This window comes from Ctenocephalides felis, unplaced genomic scaffold (genome assembly GCF_003426905.1).
Source record: "Ctenocephalides felis isolate EL2017-DRISC unplaced genomic scaffold, ASM342690v1 CF-g0.4_SCAFFOLD_00845, whole genome shotgun sequence".
Lineage (NCBI taxonomy): Eukaryota > Metazoa > Arthropoda > Insecta > Siphonaptera > Pulicidae > Ctenocephalides > Ctenocephalides felis.
In genome coordinates this window covers 42240845-42263010 of record NW_020536999.1, presented here as the reverse complement: position 1 = coordinate 42263010, position 22166 = coordinate 42240845, and the positions used below count along the sequence as shown (strand labels likewise).

General features: G+C 28.6%; 1 protein-coding gene across 1 annotated transcript in view; it reads left to right on the top strand.

Moving 5' to 3' along the window:
* The first annotated feature begins 2896 nt into the window (after window positions 1-2896).
* LOC113383467 overlaps window positions 2897-22166 on the top strand; it is a 161004-nt gene continuing 141734 nt past the window's right edge. The window contains exons 1-3 of the mRNA XM_026621734.1: window positions 2897-2948; window positions 3234-3452; window positions 5135-5296. Coding sequence (XP_026477519.1) covers window positions 2897-2948; window positions 3234-3452; window positions 5135-5296 — 433 coding nt within the window. The remainder of the gene's footprint in view (window positions 2949-3233; window positions 3453-5134; window positions 5297-22166) is intronic.

The window sequence follows — 22166 nt, the reverse complement described above, 5'->3', positions numbered from 1 at the left end:
TAATTTAGTGTAGGATCTGCTACACTGAACATATTGCTTGTTATATAATAGTTCTCAACAATGAAGTATATGATGTTTATTATTCATGAGTTACCTAATGAATTATTAAAATACAACGAAAATTCGAAGTTCACAGACCGATTACAAGATAAAAATATTTTGGCGAGATTTTACTGGCTTGAATTTTTACTTCTTTATATGATAAAGTCGTGGAATTATGTACATATTAATCCATTTTCTCTAGAACAGTACATTAATTTAAAATTTGTAGTTCTAACTGTGCTCATAAATAAGTTTTATGCCGTGTGTTTTATAGCCCGATGATGCATTAATCATGTCCCCAAACCGCCGTAATGTCTACTCGACTGCGGAATAGAAAAGTTGTGTTTACGAGGGAAGGTAAAGTAACTTCTACTTAAACTTCTTGACCAGGAAGTGTGAAATGGCTAAATTTGTTCCATTTTACTTGAATAACAGGAAAATCAGGTATATTATAACTAGAAAAACATAAAACATCAAATAAGTTACGAATCTACTAAAAATATAAAAATTCATAATTGAAACTTTACTTGATTCCATTTTTTAGTACTTAGTTCTAGTTTCCAATATGCATTCTATTCAAATAAGAAATGTCGTAACAAATTGTCGATGATAGTTTAAATAACTAGATCACTCACTAGGCGGCGTAAACCAAAATGATTTTTTCTACATTGTTAAGCCTTTTCAATATTTCATAAGAATATTGAAAAATCATGGACTACTTTTTTGCAATGATCGCAATATATCTTACGGGTTAATTATTTTTAGCAAACGTATCATTTTTAAAATAGTAACAACATATAGAATAAAATTCAAAGTGTGATATGAAAAATTCACCAAAATAAATAAGTTCCGCTAAAATAAATTATGTTTCATTCTTACAAAAATAGTTAAAACTAATCATTGTAAAAATAAAAACTTAGTTTTTTATTTAATAATTTGTTTGCAATAAGTATTCACAAGAGAAAACCATGGTAAAAGATTAGTTGTTCGTAGAGCAAAGCGTTCAATTATTGGCATCGATATTTTTATACTTTGAATTCTTGCTTTGAATATTTGCTTTTCTACTAAAATAATCCACTAGAAACTAGAAACGAAAACCAATTTATTTAACACTATCTACCAAGTACCGGGCGATCGACCTTTGAAATCATTCTGAAAACAAGATATTTTCAAACGTTATAATACTGTTATTAAACTATATAACAATTCATAGAATATGCATATAATATTTTCTTTACTTCTATAAAGATATTTAAAATGAATTGTTCTGTCAATAGCCGCACAATTTGATCACGAGCTGTGACAATAATCATACAAGAATTGCATGTAGATGCGAGATTGATTATAAATTATTGCATATTCTTACCTAGCTGAAACTTATATTGAATATTATATAATATTCAATAAAGATTTGAGCGATGTAATTCAGCAGCAATATATTTTCACGGCGCTCTCATAAATTCACCGCGACAATTTCGCGCGTATCACGCGTGCCATATTATTTTTTTATATTCGTTATATATCATATCGCCATGGCACATTTTATGTATATTGTCGATGAAGAAATAAACGTTTATGCTGAAACGTATTTTTATAGTCCGATTTTTTTAAACGAATAAAAGCCCTGTGTCTATCATTCATGCGAGGAATTATTTTTCAACGTTTCATAGTAGAATTCTTCTTTAAATTGTTACATACAAACACATACACATACCCATCTATATATTTATATATATATATATATATATATATATAATTAACATAGTTTCCATGTTCCAATTAATAATTTTACTAGTAATAGTTTAGCGTTGTCTGTGCTGGTGCATTTCTTTTTACTATCGAATTACAGTCTCAAGTCTCAAAGTAGATTAAAACAAGCGCTATAATTTTTTATGTAAATCATGTTCAATAGAGAATTGTTTGATAAAATAATCATTCTCGACTTAATAAAATTAGAAAAGAGTGTATGTGTCGAAACCCAACAAAAGATGAAAAAATCATGCAAAAACTTAATATCTGAATCCATTTTGTGGTGCGATAATCGGCAGAAGAAGCGCGGAAGTTGGTTTTCCGTTTTTCCGAGATGAAGGACTTGGTAGGAAAGCCGGACTTCCGTTTTCTACAGTTCGTTCGATAAAAGCATAGACCGTTATTTCCGATTCTGTGAAAATGTGACCATAAAACGCTTATTAGCACCCCTTGAGGAGAATGACAATAGAATCAGAATAACATACGCACTCATACATGATAAATACATATATACATGCAGGGTGTCCCAGAACTCAATGCCAAGCCGAAGCCATGCCATGAAAAAAAAATTAAAAACATCTCGAAGTTTGAACATTTTGAGCTTTTAAGTGTAATCTAGAGCTTTGGTAAAAATATGACTATTTTTTGGTTATTGTGATTAATTTTCATTTGTTATGTTTATTTTATCTTCTGATGCGTAAATGTATATAATATTTCTAGGTCCACAGTGGCAATTGTGATTATTTTCTATTGTGAACTTAGAAATGTTATTAACAATGGCGGATCAAAAGCTAGAAATTAACAAGATAATAATGAAATTAAAATAAAAATACTGATATATATATATATATATATATATATATATATATATGTGTGTGTGTGTGTGTGTGTGTGTGTTGTTATGTTGTATGTATATGATATGTGTACTAGTAGTTCGTCTGTATCGTCAACATCATATTTGAAACACTGGGTTATTGTCTGATGTCAAATTTGAATAATATTACTGTGTGATATGTTGCCATCTAGTTGTCTGCAATTCCATTGGTAACATGGTGTAGAGGCAATTTATATCAGTTTCAAGAGAATTCACGTCGCACCTGACAGAATGGCTCACATTACCACCATCACGAGTGCGAGAACACCTCTAAACCGAATTCGTAAACCAATGAAACATTTTGCTGCTTTGAATGAGAAAATTACGGTTAATGATAATGCATTTATCAGATAATGGTACAACGCAAATTCTTTATCAAATCTTCTAAATTCGAAACCAAGGTATAACTTGTACTTGACAAGGTATTTATCCGTATTGCGTTTTTTCAGTCTAATTAATACTAAACTACTTACGCTCTCAGCAATTAGTACGAAGATTCTGAAGCTTTTACCATTTTTTTTTTATAAATTTAAGAAGTTACACAATTTTAATAAAAATAAATTTTCAGATATATGTCAAGCGGCAGTCCGGATAAAAGCTCTCCGCGTGCCTGCTGTGGTCCAGGATGGGGGTGTAGATAGTGTGCTCCTGGACTGCGATTACGAGCTGAGAAATCCTTACGGCCTGGTCGTCAAGTGGTACTTTGCTCCTGATGGCAAAATGACTATGCGGCCAATATATCAGTGGATAGCTGATCAGAAGCCGCATGCATTGGGAGCTTTCAAAAGTAAGCTTATAAAAGTAAAATATTAATTTTTGCATTTTTAGGTATATTAAATTATATAGATATACAAAATTTATGAATCACGTTCGAAAATATTTCGTAATGAATATTATTATGAAGCTTATTCTAACCATTCTCCTAAAATAGGTGGTTTTAGGAGAATCGAGGAACCAGTCGTTTTAGAGGATTTCTAAATTGATTTATTAGTACATGATTTCAAACTGCATACAATTAAATTATTATATTTTAGATAGCACTAATATTACACATTCGCTGTTAAAAAATATTTGTTGACTACCATAGGGTAAGTTATAGTAATCGCAAAAAATCGAAAATGAAAATGAAAATAATATTAAATATTTGTATTAATAATAATACTTATCACATTGAATATACATCTAGAATTGGTTTATTACATACTGAGTATATATCTTGATTCGATGTATTACCTGATGCATAAAATAAGTCTAAATCACGTTATTTCATATCATAAAACTTACTTTTAAGTAGAATTATATACTGAACATACAATGCTTAACTTACTCTTCTCCGTATAGACTATATGAAAAGTTTCTTACAGGGTTTTGTTTCATGGCGGAATAATGAAACGTTGATCTAGCAAAAATAAAAGAAAAGTCACAAAGAAAAATAATAAATCTGGAAAAGTTAGCCAGGCACGTCGCTCATGTATATCCTTCTGGATAATACCCACGTCTTTAATGTGGGTTTAGGAAATCTAGTGAAAAAGAATCAACTGGAACAAAAAATAACTAAAACTAGGACAATGAAAGATTTAAATAAATCTATTGTACCACTTTCATTTCAGAATTATCCCAGTAATCATCTATAAACATCAAAGCGAAAATTGCTTTAACATACAGCAAATTATTATGCTATTCCTGTTATTGCATCATTAAGACCTCATATTCTTAATTTATTTATTATATTACTTATAATTCAAATTGCGGACAATTAGTAAGATTTCTAACTCGATTATATGTTACAATCATCATTTACCATGCTTTTATATTATATCTTATATTATTTAATCTATATGTTTTTTAGCATTTGAGACTTCTATAAAACTCAATTTTCTTCATAATTAACTTGAAAATATTACTATTGGCTTGTTTGTTTTCTTTTTTTTTTTTAATTTTATGACATTAAATTCGCCTATGGAATTTTGTATTCAGCAATTTTCTCATTCATAACGTTTTACAAGAGATAAAAAACACATTGATTCACATACTTAATTTGAAAAGTAGTTGTAATTTAATTTTAAATAAGCAAAAACAAATTTTAATTGAGGAAATTTTAATTAAGATTTAAACCTATACTTTTCAAAAATCCGGGACATATATTGATTTTGAAAAAACCCGGATCAAAAGATGAAAACCCGGAACTGTCCCGGATAAACCATAATATAGGGATTATTATTAATTATTATTATTAAGTGTTCATTAATAATACTTTAATATTGATTTGTGGCATACCAATTTTGTAAATATTTTAATGCATTGTCTTCCTCATTCATGTTGAATATCGTTTCCTTGATCGCTCGCATGTTTGATGATGAATTTGGAAAAAACATTAATTTTATCAAAATATTTTAATTTTTATTAGTAGAATATTATACTCGTTTTCTATATGGACTATATTAAAGTATGCATCTCGTTTATTTTCAGATTTTGTAAATTTATCATACAAGGCCTCGGATGATCCAAACTTCAGATATCGTGCCATGAACTTGTTAAAGCCGACGCGAAATATGTCGGGCACATACCAGTGCGTCGTCGAGACCTATTACGACGGAACGGCTCAGGAATCTGCCAAAATGCTCGTCTATGGTACGTGGAAACTATAATACTAATCGTTATGTTTCAAATTATCTCTTAAAATTATTCTAAAGCTGCAGAATATAGTCATACTATGGAGTTTTAATTAAATATAGTACGCGACTGGTCTAAAAGTTTCGAATGAAATGAAAATACTGACAATTTCTTATTCTCCTGTGTTTTGTCACAGAGTAGACAACCGAGTAGATAACCGAGTAATTACGAAGTTCTGGCACTTGAGGTCGATTATATATATATATATCAATTGAGGGTTGAACAATTAAATAATTGGGCAATTGTAATCTAATTACGATTATATATTTAGGTATAGAACTTACAATTACTAAAAATTTATACCTAAAAAACAAATAACTAATTCACACAATCCCATATGTATAAAAGAATTTAAAACCTACTCGACAAACATTAAACTAAGTACTAATACTTTAAATTCTTATAATTGAAAGTTTTTAAATCTTGATATAGTGCACAGTACAGTTTTGTATTTAATTGTTAGAAATTAACATGAGTTTTAGTCGCCAAAAATTATTTAGCATCAAAAAAAGATATCAGATTTATGAATAAAATATATGCATGTAGCACATGATTCACTGAAATTACATAAAATTTTATCGTGAATTTTTTTCACTACAGATAATCAGAAGTATTATTATGTGAAAATAAGTTAATTAATTTGTAATTAATTAGGTTATTTTCACATAATAAGTAATTAATTTTATAATTATTAATTTCCAATTATATTACAAAATATTTGTGTACAAAAGTATTATCCCATTCTACAAAATAACCCATTTTCACATTGGTGCCTATTATGACACCAATGTGGAAATAGATTAATTTGTAATTAATAATTTCTAGTTTTATAAAAATGTATTACAAAATACTTTTTTACAAAAATATGTATTATGACATGTCATTCTCATTTGCTCGGATCTGATGTTCCAGAAGAAATATGGAGCTAATTAATTATTAATTTGCAGCTAATATTGAATTATATTTCTAAGGCCATTTCTTCTTTAGTCTCTTTATTGAGATGTAATTCATAATTAATCGCGTTCTATTATTTGAGTGTTCATCAATTCTTGAGTGGTTCATTGATACTGTTTTTATTGAACAACTGGGTTCACTTATTAGGTTATTTGGTTGGTAAAAGCGTAAATTTCTTATGATAAAAGGAATTTAATGATGTAATTACTATTGCAACACTGCTGGATTGTGTGATTTTTTAAGACTCTTAAAATAGTACTAAAACATCTGTTGTTACAGATAGTTTGCAAAAATGTATAGAAGTTCGTGATCCACCGAGATGCTGCCGAATTCTATTAAGTACACTTGCACTTTATATTTTCGAAGAACCAGATATATTTAGATAGTGGCTATATCAGACCGATTAAAAGATGATGAATAAATGTTTAATTCTTGTATATTTAAATGAAATACTACGATATTAAGACTTACAGATGATATGTTACTTAGATAAGGTTTGAATTGATACTTACGTTTGTTAGATGATTTTTTAGATATTACTCCTTTGAGTGTTGATATAAGACTGATATTAGATGAAATTTCAGTTATTACTAAATTATAATGATTTCACAATTTTATATTATTTTTCTGATTGGTTCGTTTTTGTGGGTTCAAGATGGGACATCCCATTACATATTTGACCAATCAGGTATTAACCGGTGAATCCATGGTACGTGGAATTCAATCGGGAACAGGTGATTAGAGATTCTTAGAAAAATGGATAATTGGTATGATTTAGGGACAGGATGCATGACAATGAGAGGGATTATTTAATAGTTTTAAATTATACAATAAGGGATGAGGGTTTATTATTGCTATCCTGCATGAAGGTAATAATATATAACAATATCATTCTATTAGACCAGGGACGAATAAGGCGTTAACAGCATCAATATCTTTCATTAAAAATGTGCTCCATATTCTACCTTACAACACACTAATCCACCATTATATAGATCATAGCCAATACTCATTTCTTACTTTTTCTGAGTAACAAAGATTAATTATTACATTATTTATACTGTTTTCATTCACTATATGCTGTTACAGAGCTATCTACCCAATAGATTCAAACTAATGGGCATTACATTCGAATTTATAGCTACTAACTACATAATGCCAAAAAACAAACTGTAACATACTTATTTTCAAGTAATAGCTATTTATAAATAAAACACATAAAATTAATTAATATTGAAAGTATTGTAAACTGCTATTATAAATTTGATGGCGATTTGTTTTACAATGTATTGATCGAAAAAGCAATTTAATAAATTTTAATCCAACGACATCGTTTTCCGTCCACACATTTGGTTTTCGTTACAAATAATTCTGTCCCAATCGCTGAGCCTTTGCGAATGTCTATGGGTTAAAATCGTTTCGCAATATCCTGTTCGATGCCAACGGAAACGCACGGTTCTGCACTATAGGCAAACGGAAGTCCTCAAGCGTTTTGACGAATATATGAGAACAAGCTGTCGATATCATGACTGAGGTAATATGAGTTACGGACGCGGAAAGCTTTAGGCGACGATTCGGTGATGATGTCAACGGCAAATAAGATTCACTAATTAAATATATGTATTATTAATAATTCTTTGAGTAAAACAGTAATATTGGAATGAGCTGCAAATGATTTAATATCATTTAGCTTATTGACTTTGCTATCAATTCGTGTGTTAAATGCGCAAAATGAATATCGTGCCTTAAGGCAAATGGCTGGAACTTCCCGTACCAAAAATTATTTTTTTAAAAAAAGATTAACATCTTTGAAAAAATTGCACTTTGAAAAAATTAGATTTTTGAAAAACTATAAATTTTTGACAAAAATTTACTTTTTTTAAAAAAAAGACATTTTGTAAAAAATGTTTCTTTATTTTGAAATATCTTGGAAATTTTGAACTTTTTTTCAAAGCAATCGTACTAGTTTAACGACAAAGAGACGAAATATCGAAGCCCGTAAGCGCCGCGTCGCCGCATAACTGATAAACGTTGGTACGAAACTCATAGGAAATTTAAACAAAATTTATACTTATTGTTAAAATCTCTGACAAACTGAGATACCATTTGTGGCACTTTTTGCCCCTCATCTTTGCAACGGCTAGACCTGTCTATGCTAAAAACTAATCAGCACGTCGCCTTATCAGAAGAAATCGAATGTTTTTTGAATAATTGAAATCGGTTGAACCGTGTTCCCGAAATCGTTGACGAAAATTTGTATCCTCACATACGCACACACACACACATACATCCATTTTTTGTAAGGTGTGCCAAAATGTTCAGAAGGTTTTGAAACGTAAAAATATATACAAATTTTCATTTTCGATTTTTTTGCGATTACTATAACTTACCCTACGGGAAGTTACGGGAATTATGTCAGTGGTCAAGTGTGAATAATTTTGTAAAATCAGATGTTTGAATAGTCGTATAAAATAATTAATCGTTTAAATTTTGTCAAACGTACTTAATTTTTTTTACCTTAAATTGATCAAAGAAATTAATATCAGGGGAAAAGTTAACTCCACCAAATAACTAATTTTGGTTCAAATTCGATTCAACCACTTAATCACTAGGATGACTGGTACATAATAATGTAAATAGTTATAAATATCAAATGTTGTACTGAATACTTAATTTCATAATTTTTTTAATGTATTCGATATGAGTGAACGACTCAAATAGAAATGTTTGTAATTTGTAATATATTTTTTCTAAATATTAGTAGAGTGACAACTTAACTCTTTACTCTTATTAAAACCGTATATTCCAGATCAAAGTTACGAGATCAGCTTCTTGATCATGTAATAGATAGATTTTAAGATTAAGATGTTCAAATCTTAGCACTATAAGGCATATTATAAAATACTTTACCCTCAAATTCTTTATGAAATTGATTAGTTTTGATACGATTTCTTAGTTTTGATACGATTTAACAAGTCTATGGTTTATTATACTTCAATTATTTAACTTATTTTACAACTTGAATTATATTATTAAAAACAAATTAATTCAAGTGTTTCCACAGTTTCTTTCAAAAATCAAAAATTCGATTTTATAAATCATTTAGCAGAACAGTGTTACACTACTATAAGTTTAAAGGATTGTCTGTTATTCTTTTGAACTTTTTGAACTCGTAATTTTTTTCTTAATTATTTATTTTAGGTATTTATTTATAGACTTATAATAAATTAACACAAGTATAGTGTTTCATTCGATATTTCTAAGTGTGTTCTTTAAAATTTCTCAAGTTCGCTCCAACTTTGAAGTTCACCAGTTTTTTTCCGTAAAACTTCAAGTCATTTCTCGAGAAACTGACTTAATTAATTTAATGACTTCAATTATACCAACCCTCTTACATTAATATTTCTTAGTAAACTTTTCAGTTTTCAGCCTTTTTCTAAATCTTGCGCAATATTTAGATTTAACGCATCATTAAATTTCCTCAAGTAGCTTGAGAAAAGAAGAAAGAAAAACAATTTTCTTTGAAAAGGGGTTTTTACGCGTTGTAAATTATGTTAATTATAAAAAATCGTTGCAGATTTTTTAGAAAAGGAAATTAATTTGAAACATTAGTATACAGAACTTAAATGGTATTATCACTGTTATTTGGAAAATATATTATTTACTAAAATTTCAATGACTATGATAATTTAGGGTGCAATTGCTTTGCGTATTTATTGCCTGTCAAGATTAATTTGACTCAATGCCACTAAGTGGCATGTGTATTTTGGGCTTTCAGCTATTGGGGCGATTAAGGGCTCAATTGAAACTTGATTAATTAACCGACTATAATTCAATTTCGAGTACTTCTATGAGATTAATTGCATTCCGGAAACTTTAATATATCGTAATTTAGGACATTAGCTAAGATGTCTTTAGTGTCGCCACATTAGTGGTTCATAATATCTATATTATTGGTTCAGAACATTTAATTGCAAAATTATTTTCTTATGTTTCGTATTGTCAAAATTATTTTCTTATGTTTCCATGTAGAATCATCCCTGATCCGGCATTGCTGAATCAATAAATATTAAACGTATTATAAAAATTTTGATAACCCATCCGATAAGACACACAGAGACGATAAAATAACTATTTGGGTTGCTATCTGAAAAACCGACTTATTTAAGTCAATTTAGCACAACAGCTCCTTAACTTCTGATTGTTGTTCAAATATAAAAAAAAGATTGGTGTTTACAAAAGTTTTATCTAATTATTGCTACACGTGTCACTGGAATTATCAAAATCTATCATACTGTGCATTGAATCTCATGAACATTTGAGACCTACTCCTTTTTCTAAACATAGTTTTTAATTCGAAGCAGCGGTTAAAAATAAAATAAAATTAAAATAGATCTAATGCGGTTCATGATTTTTTCAATAGACGTGTATATAGAACTTCAAAAAACAACCTTAGCTGCTTATACAAAAAGTTATCTTATTTTGCAAGGTGTGAAATATATTGTGGAATATTATATATCATGTAAACTAGGGTTTATACAAAAACCGACATTTCAGAAAACCGATTTTCGAATTTTAATTTCACTAAAAAACCGGTTTTAACCGGTTTTCGAATTTTATATAGAAAATAAATTTTTGCTCGAATATTCTGTAATTTATCCGCAACTTTAGTGTAATTTAGAGCAGAATTTAACTGTATTTATTTATTGCTCAATTTTATAGATAGTAAACAAAATTATTTTAATTTTAATTAGTAGAACTGAAAAATAATAGTTTATCTTGATTAAAGAACTGTGAAAATAATTGTTCGTTATTCATGCATCATTTTCACATATAAGAATGAAAATATTGTTATGATAGTGAAAGGAAAGTTTTCGAATAAATAAAAATAATACATTTTATAAATAAAAAAAATTCATTAAATTAAAAAATAAAAGTGAAAAAAATATTAGATACATGTTGATACATACTTGTTAATATCAATTTTAGTTTTAAAAACAATTAAGCTAAACTCGGGTATTGTCTGTTCCGAGAAATTTTAATTAATTAATTTTAAACATTCTAATTGTTTTTGTTTAATAAAATATGATTCAAAAAAACTGAGAACGTCTATCGAATTGCTACTTATTGTGTCCTTTGTTTACTCACAAAATTTCCTGAAATAGAAAATACTCTCATACTAGCGACCAAATTATGCTTAATTATTTTTAAAGCCTGATATAATAATTCTAAGTTTTTTGTTCTTTAATTTGTGGCTTCTAGGGTTTAACACTTCTTTTTTTAAGTTTGAGTAGTAGAAGTTACTTCTTCAAGAAGAAGTCACACTGATTTAAATTAATATATACACTGGTATAAAAATCTAAATTAATATATACAAAACATTTCTGGGAACCATTGCAGACTTATAAGATATGAAATGCTATTGAACCGATATGATTTCAAAAATCAAAACGCTTTCGTCTATCTTTTATATTTGGCTATATTTGTCATTTTCCATTTATAAATATACATTTCCATTTTTTCACTAAAAAGCCGGTTTTCGAATCCCATAATTTTGCCAAGAAACCGGTTTTTAAAACCGGTTTTTGAAAACCGACAAACCCATATGTAAACATTATTCACTTTTATCAGTTTGATACACGCTCTAAATAAAGCATCCAAAAATAACTACGAAACTTGCAACAGTTTAGATAAATTATTATTTTTCTCAAATACTATTTACTGACAATACTATGCCATGTCAGCATATTTGGATTAGGAAGCAATCGTTTCTGGGTAAAATTCCAAAAACTTCTGTTATATCTCGAACGTATTTTCTGATGCAGCGCCGGCTTGGTAGACACGGACGCCCACTGTAAATAATGAAAATGTCGCGAAATGTACATAAAGGATTTCTACGCCAAGACAATGTATCTCGGTACGTTTTTATGGACACACTTCGGTTTGCATAAACGAAAGAAATATGCGACACATAAGTGTACGCAACAAAGGAAACCAAAAGGATTACTGAGAAATTCCCAGAGATAGTTTATCCTTTGTGTAAATATTTGATATTTGTAGATTTTCAAAAAAACGTTTTGAAATGGTTCACGTAGTACGAAATAATTCAAACGTGTCTGCATGTTTTTATGCATATTCAATTTCCATCCAATCAGTGAGGATTGTTGGAATTACACAAGCAGAAATTGTTAGGTATTTACTCATGTATAAGAAAAATTTGCTTACCTAAACACTATTGATAAAAATCAGAAAAGAATTTATTTCTTTCTGGAATTCCTGCAAAATTTTCAGATATGGTTATAAATATCCTAATAATTACTGCTTATATTTATTATAAAATCTCTATAAAATTATGATAATATGATTATCATATGTAATGATCATTTTTAACTGTCAAATGCATTTTTTTTTCAACGTTATCTCAAAGACTGAATTTGAATTCTTTGTATTTTTGGGCCCGTATCTTCGAAACGGTTGGACCTACCTTTGCCAAAAATTAATCAGCACGTCTCCTCACCAATAGGTATCGAATGTGTTTTGAATCATTAAAATTGGTTAATAAAGAAGTTAATAGAGAGAATAATAAAAAGGTTAATCTTTGCTCTCGAAATCGTGGACGATGGGTAATTTGTATCCATATACATACTCCACATGCACACAACATACACACACATATATCAATTTTTTCTGAAGTATGCTAAAATGTTTAGCAGATCATAAAACGTGATGTTTTTGTAATTACTAAAATTTACCCTACGCAAAGTTAATGGAGTAAATTTAAATAATAATGGAGTAAATTTAAATATAGAAATTGTCTACTTTCATATTTTAGCTATGGTGTGGGCAATTATATATCAAACTAGCTGACCCGGCAAACGTTGTTTTGCTAAATAAGGTATATTCTAAACCATTTCTAGAGAATCAAAAATATTAATACTTTAAGTGCATAGGGATGTGTTGTTTGAATGTTGTATACAATTAGGTATTATAAAAATAATAAACCCCATTAGTTTGTCTATATTTTGTCAATACAATCAAACTGCAGGTTTTAAACACTTTCTACAGAAAACATCGTATAATCCAATCCGAGTCTTTTTTGGTCTTTCGGCTTATTAATTACGTTTCAAGTTTTTCAGATTCTTTTTAGATTCTGGATTTTGTGTATAATTGTAAATAATACTACTGAGCTTATACAAAATTTTCAAATTTCTGCTTGTTGAAAAGTTTCAAGTTACATTCGATGAATTAAAGTAAATTTAATAAAAAGTATATATGTAGAGCTGGGTGAGACACAAAGGTCCAATTTGACTTTGAGCAAATATAAATTATATTGTGAAAACCATAACAATTATATCACAACAAATAACACATATCAAACGAACAATTATCTGACTACGTTCAGTAAACTGACTTCTACTTCATCATTGTAGAAATGTGCTTTTTTTGATGTCTTTCAAAAATTTGTTATCTAGACCTTTTTATCCTATATGCAGTGTAACTTGTAACGGGCAGGTGGCAAAAGGTTTAAAGCCTTATTATAATTTTAAAGGTATTTTACAAAATAATTACATTTATAACTAATGCTAAAACTTTCAACGGAAGAAAATACTTCTATTATGGATTTTCAAAGATTACCGTTTATCTCCCCCATTTCAAAGATTATCGTTTTCAAATCAAGGTTGTAGCTGGCTATACATCTTTTTTCCTCTACTTTCAAATATTGTTGTTAAACAATGCTTAACTTTACTGATTTTTGGCACATCGGTGGTGGACCTTTTTAACCCCGGACCTTCATATATTACTATCTATTCTTCCATAAATTCTGGCAAATTATAACTGGGAAAATATTATTCGACAAAATGTCCATTTGATCGATACCAAATTTAGATTCTGAATTTGAATAACATAAATAAAAAATAATTTAACCTAGAAAATGTTTTATAAATACCAATGAGTATATAATTATACAAATGAGATCTTTCAGAGCACCGTGTTTGAGAAAAATATGCCAAAAAGTTCATTTTCATATTAACATTTCAAAAAAGTTGATATTTTGAGTCTCTAGTAACACTTGCTGCCCGTTTACTAACGTTTTTGTATATAAATAAAACTACAAACAAAACTATTTACTACAGATTTATCATAATTAAATAACATTCGCGTAAAACATCCTATTAAACGTAATTGAACATCATCTGTCAAAAGCGTTTGACATTTCACGAAATTGCCACCGTCAATTGTTTTATTTAAATTACGCTTCAACAAAAATTTTCAAATTAAAAATGTAAAGTTTCTACGCGGATTTGAAATAAATTTCTCACCTTTTGGACTTTCTCTGGATTGGCACGAGTTTTTTCAAGACTAAGACTGGCCAAATCGATTCAGCCGTTTTCGAGTTTTATTCGGACATTTGAAAGAGAGCTAGCTCCATTTTTATATATAAGATAATATATTTATTAGTAGATCATTTGTGTAATAGTGGTCAAGTTGTATTACTTGATATCATTTTCAGTTGCAAAATCAGGTGCGAAAGAACAATCATACTCTATTATTCTATTAAGCATATATACAACTACTGGGGCGCATGGTATCGTGCCTCAAGGCAAATTGCTGGAACTTCCCGTACCAAAAATTATTATTTTTTCAAAAACGATTAACATTTTAGAAAAAAATTTGCTTCGAAAAAAATAAATTTTTGAGAAACTTTTTTTGAAAAAAAATGTTTTCTTTATTTTGACATATTTTGGAAATTTTGAACTTTTTTTCAAAGCAATCGTACTGCTTTGACTGCATAGAGTTAAAGCGCGTAAGCGCCGCGTCGCCGTCTAACGGATAAACATTGGTACGGAACCCATAGGAATGTAAACAAAATTTATATTTATTGTTAAAATCTCTATAAAATATCTGATAATTGGATGTGCATATGTCTAATGATCATTTTTGACCGCTAAATGACATTTTTTCTACTTTTTTACTAATCTCCAAAACCGCTAGTCCTGCCTTCATGAAAATTTGATCAATTCTTTTTTCTTGTTAATACAAGTAAAATGTTTTTTGAATTATTAAAATCGGACGCTCCGTTCTCTTAAAAACTGAGTTTTCATTTTTGGAACTTTTTGCCCCGTATCTTTGGAACGGCTAGACCTAATCAGCCAAAAACTAATCAGCACGTCTCCTTATACGAATCGAATGTTTTTTGAATTATTCAAATCGGTTGATCGGTGTTCACGAAATCGTCGACAAAAATTTCTGCCATAATATTCAGAAATCTTTGAAACGTAAAGATATACAAAAATTTTCATTTTCGATTTTTTTGCGATTACTATAACTTACTTTACGGGAAGTTAAAAAACATAAATTGAGAACCTAAATAAAAATCAAATTGAAAAGTTTTTAAAATATTATATATACCACCCACCTATTTCGTTTATAAATCCATCTATTACTATTTTTTTTCCGCACTCTGTTGAAACATCTCATCTATTTTTCATATCGTAAACTTCAAACAAAAAAATATGAAAAGAACTGAGAACTTTAAATGCGGGATATCGATCATAAGAATAGCGTTTCGGTAGTTACGGGATTGAAAGGGTTTAGAGAATATTCGAATAAAAGAAAAATGCTGCGTCAGAACAAGTGACGTGATAAAGATATAAAACTGTGTCAGGACACAGGGTTATCCATATTGAATATTACAATTCACACACAATTTAAGTAAAGCATATTTTTCTATGTGTGCTTAGATGTTTCAGATTGATATCAAAATACATATGAAATATATAAAAACTAAACAATTATTCTTATTAGCCTTGACTTATTTTGTGACAAAAGCTTTTTGGGTTTTAAACGCCTGTAGGGTGAGTTATAGTAATTGCATAGAATTAGCAAATGAAATTTTTATATATGTTTTTCTGAACATTTTAGTATACCTTAGTAAAAATGGATGTATATGTACGTAGTGTGTATTTATGTATGTTCGGGTATATTTTTTGTCAACCATTTCAAAAGCACAGTTTAACCGATTTGAGTGATTCAAAAAATACTTGCATCGTATTCATTGGAAGATCTGGGAACCCTCTTTTCTATCATATATTTCACGATTTTCCATGTTTTAGTTTATTTTAGACCTTCTACACAAAATGGTGCAAACCATTTTAATGCTGTGTTTAAGTATATTTTCAAAAACGACATTGTTTTTTTTCTATGAGTTTTAGTTTTCAAGATATGATATATATGATGTATAAGGAATGAAAGTACAAAATAGTAATACAATTCAGAATGTTATTTTAATGAGATATGCCTACTCGTACATACAAACTAACAAGGCCCATTCGGCTTTAGTTGGGACATTAGTTGACACTGTGAAAAGTTCTTTTCCGTGATTGCCTAGAATGGACCTGGTTTCGGCAAATTCTTTCCAAGTTCCAGACTAGAGCTGATACAAAAAAATGGTTTACAGATTTGAAATCAGCGCAAAAAATACTATAAGAATCAGCTCTAACATTTGATGCACCAAACAAAAAAAAATTTTTAGGCTTGTGTTATTTATACAATTGTGCTTAAATTAGAATGAAAGTTCTAAATAAAATCAATAAATCAGCACAAATAAAAATATAACTATTTCGTAGTAATTTTTGATTTGATAAAATATTACTCTAATTTTAAATGTTGAGTATATTCTTATCTTATGCGTGTATGTGTGTGTGAGGATACAAATTTTCGTCGACGATTTCGGGAACACGGATGAAGTGATTTGAATAAACATTCGATTCGTATTGATAAGGAGACGTGCTGATTAGTTTTTGGCAGAGGCAGGTCTAGCCATTCCAAAGATATGGGGCAAAAAGTGCCAAAAACGGTAACTCAGTTTTAAAGAGAACGGAACGTTCGATTTGAATAATTCAAAAAACATTTTACTTGTATTATCAAGATGAAGAACTGATGAAATTTTCATGAAGGCAGGTCTAACGGTTTCGGAGATCTAGTAAACAAAGTAAAAAAAAATGCCATTTGGCGGTCAAAAATGATTATTAGACATATGCATATCAAATTATCAGATATTTAATAGAGTAACAATAAGTATAAATTTTGTTTACATTCCTTTGGGTTCCGTACCAATCTTTATCCGTTAGACGGCGACGCGGCGCTTACACGCTTCGATATTTTGTCTCTATGCAGTTAAAGCAGTACGATTGCTTTGAAAAAAAGTTCCAAAATATTTTAAAATAAATTTTTCTTCAAAAAGTCTTTTTTTCTCAAGAATCTAATTTTTTCAGAGTAAATTTTTTTCAAAAGTTAATCTTCTTAAAAACTAATAATATTTGGTACGGGAAGTTCCAGCAATACACTAATTTAAATTTAATTTATCGAATATTCCACTATGACTCATCATAACTTTTAATAAAGACCATTTTTATCACGCCTTTTTACATTAAAATTGTTACACTATATTTATGAATTTGTCATATTAGTCTTGATAATTGTTTATGACGATCATTTTTCTTATTTTTAATATGCGGGGAAAAGTATCGATATATAAAGTAAATAAAATTGATTTGTGATTGGTATTTTACTCATTAGTTTACCTTTAGCAGCTTTTAAATACATGTAGATTAAAGTATATTTTATAGTGTTTGCAATAATGTTCACAGTACAGTACATATATTATTTTATTTACATTTGGTCATCATTAACTATGTAATATCAGAGAAAATTTCATATGGGCTATTGTGACATTATTAGATAATTTAGTTAAAAATGTATCAAGAAAACATGATAGATCAGAGAATGAAAATTTACCGAAATTCCTGAAAAAAAAAACTATTTTTCATGCCACACTAATATGATGGACATGGCTCTATATTAAAACTTATGTTCTTCTTCTACCAAACCATGTATGTCAGACATACATGTCTGACATGGCTCATGTAAAACTCGTTAGCGTCAGGCATATATAACTGTCATGTCCATAAAAGTGTTAACTAGCGCTACCTTGTAACTTCATTTTTTTATTACTAATCAAGACTAATAATTATGTTTATCCAAAAAGATCACGTTAAATCATTGTAGGTAATGCAATACATGAACCAAATCAGGCGTCCTTTCGCAATTGAAAATAATCTAAGAAATGTATCAGCATATTAATTAATAATGTTATTTTATCAATTCTAATAAATTATCAGTTGACGTTTACTTAAAACGGTGCTGAACACGAAATGTCTCCCTTAGTTGGCAAAACATCATGAAACGACATGACGGGCGTTTGATTGATAATGGAATTACATGACCGGAGACGGAGTCTCCCGCCGACGAGGAACATCGCGTGATTCATTCCTTGTTTTCTCACACATCATGTTATGTTTTCAACTTGTCTGATTAGTTTTTACAGCCAGGAAAATGAAGTTTAAGTCACTATATTGGATAATATAGATAATAATATTTACCTTTAGTCCATGATATTTTAATAGATGCAGAAGTAGAAAAAATAAAATTATTTTACGTTATTATTACATTTACATCGTAGTACAAATCTTGATTTAATGAAAAATGCTTGAATAAAAAAAATATTTTACCCTGTTCCTTGAAAATATCGATTAATAAGATTAATGATTAGTAAGTTTATTGATTAGAAATTATTTCTATATTATTCGTAGTTTCTATAAATCTTTGAAGTTATTAAAATGGAAAATATTTTTAGGCAAGACAGATATTATAGCTGTTCAATGAATGAGATTATATCACCAGCGAAAAAGTAAAAAAAATACAAGCCGTCAATGAATGTATGTTAATTTTAAATACATGAAGTTCTTCAAACACAATTCCATGATGAGTGAAGTTGCGAAAACAATATTTGTTTAGACGTCGTTTAACGTAATCCACTATGTAAACGAATATTATAGAATTTAATAATCAGCAATTACTTCATTTCTCTAGTGAAGGTTTATTTCTAAATGCTAATTACAATGACAAACCGATCATGTCATATTTGAAGTATGACTTTAATTATATTATCATTTTTAAATATTATACATATTTTTAATGCTACGTATTATAAATATATAATTTATAATTTATCATTATATTACAAATATTTTTCGACCTGATATGAGTTGATTCTAATTAAGTAAAATGTGATTCAAACCAGATAAGGGCTGGATTGGAATGATGTGAATCACTTGATTTGAGTTGGAACATCACTAATCTAGATTGATGCCTGCTAAAAAAACTTTGAAATGTTTATACATTTAATTAACACTCGTCTTAAAAATATTTTGTTAACGCCTCGTAATATCATTTCTTCATATATTAGTGTTTTACACTTAGATAAAAATTATTTTCTGAATCTTAATTTAAACAAGCTGATGTAGGTCACATATCATAATTAAAATCTTATTTGGGGATTCGAGTTTTTCAAGCAACTTTATCGTATTTTATAATTATAACATTTTTATTATGTATATGTCATAATTGATGAAATAATAATGTCAATCGTTCTCTTAGACAATAAGCTAGTTGAACCCATAATTACAAAACCAATATGTGCTTTGAGCTGGACCGCTAAACTAAAGTGATTGACATTTAATTATATCTGCTGAATATACATACTAAGATATAATTATACACACACACACATATATATATATTTATATATATATATATATATATATATATATATATATATATTTATATATACACATGTTAGTCACTTGGTCATGGAAACTGGTGATAACATTTAGCTTCATATTTATGTTCTTACAATTAGTCTGAACATTTTTTTACAAATAGGTACTCACTCTTGAATCAAACTATTTTAAAACAGAAGAATAAGCATAGAATATCAATACAATTTTAAATGGTGCAATTATTATGTGTAAATGATTTAATTTGTAATTAATAATTTCCAACTATATAAAAATGCAATTCGACATATTGTTTACAAAAATAAATATTATGACTCCAGTCTACTTTGATCCCACAATTATAAAACTAGCTCAAAAAATAAGAAGAATACAATTAAAAATAAATAATATTTCTCTAACCTTTACAGTAAAAGTAGAAATTAATAAACTTCGAAAGAAATTCTAACAAAAAACAGTCCTTTTTTACACTTTTGATATATATAGCTTCAATAAATTTGAACTATAAAGAAAACATCGTTACATTTACGTAAAAATTACTTACGTTTTAATTCATTTACGTAAAAATTACTGTTACAAAAACAAAAGTTAACACAAACAACCCAAATAAATATTATACGTTTTTCTGCAAAAAATGCTACTTCATTTTTAACACAAAATAATTAAAAGCATTATTGTACTTAATTACTAACCTGCAGTTTGTTGTCAATTAGATTTTGCGTTAATTGTAAATTTGAATTTTAGACAACCATTGTATTCTGGTATTAATGGGTGCAATCCAATTATGATTTTGATTGACACAGAGGTGATTGCAATATGCATCATATGATTGGAATGATTTTATTTGTAGGTATAGATCGAGCCAATTATTTACATTTGTTGTGTGAAACACGTGTTTGCTAAGCCGGTTAAATAATATATTACGCGACGTGAAAAATGCAATACTTTGCCGCTTTTTAATTAAATCGGGCGCAGTAATGTAATATATTGCGCTGGTACTAATTGAATTTTTATAACTTTCATTTTATCAAAATGCTTCATGAATAATGCGAAATTTATCAAGATTTATAGCCATAGTTTTAATTATTTATTTAAATATTACTGTTTTCATGTTCTTAATAAATTATTTAAATGTAAATTAAAACTTTTTGGCCCGTTTAAAGCCTATTAAAAATTATGTGGATGTAATATTCGAAGAATACAAAGACCAGACAGATGCAATTCGAAGTTGTGCAATCAATTTTCCATAGTAAATACTCGTAATAGTTTCTGATAATTCCAAATTGATAAAAAATTACTAGTAGACATATTAACTTCCCATGGGGTAAGTTATTGTAATCGTTCAAAAATCGAAATTCAAAATTTTACATTTCTCGACCTTTTGAAGGTTTCTGAACATTTTGGCATACCTCAGAAAAAATGGACATGGTGTGTGTGTGTATGTATGTATGTATGGATACAATTTTTCGGTCACGTTTTCGGGCGCACGGATCAACCGATTTGAGTGGTTCAAAAAACATTCGATTCCTATTGATAGGGAGATGTGTTGATTAGTTTTTGGCAAAGGCAGGTTCAGCAGTTACGGAGATAAAGAACAAAGAGTGCAGAAAATAGAAATCGAGTTTTTGAGAGAACGGAGTATCCGATTTGAATGATCTAAAAAACATTCAATTAGCAATGATTGGGAGAAGTGGTTATCAGTTTTTGGCAAAGGTAGGCCCAGTCATTTCGAAGATACAGAGCTAAATGTTAAAAAAGTGGCAGTTTTTGAGAGAACTAAGCGTCCGATTTAAATGATTCAAAGAACTTTCTGCTTGTTTTAACAAAATAATTGATTTTGGTTAAATAATAAATTTTGTTCAATATTTTTTTTTTTCAAAAAAATTTTTTTTTGTATATCGATAATAAATCAGATTTTATTTTTAATTCTGACTTAAGTTCTAATATATTTTAAACAAATAACTTCAACTTTGCAATTCAGTTTATATAATTCTTATAAGTCTTAGACAATGTTACAATATTTATAATAATCTATTTGAAAACATTCAGTATTTCTCGAACATTTCGTTACGGTACGGGAAGTTCCAGCAATTTGCCTTAAGGCACGATGCCATACACCCCACTAGTTTGTTGTTTTGACAACAAATATTTATTATTGTTTTTAGAAAGAACGATTAATTTAATATCAGTGAGTATATAAAACTTATTCAGTTTCTTACAAAGTGTTATATGCACTA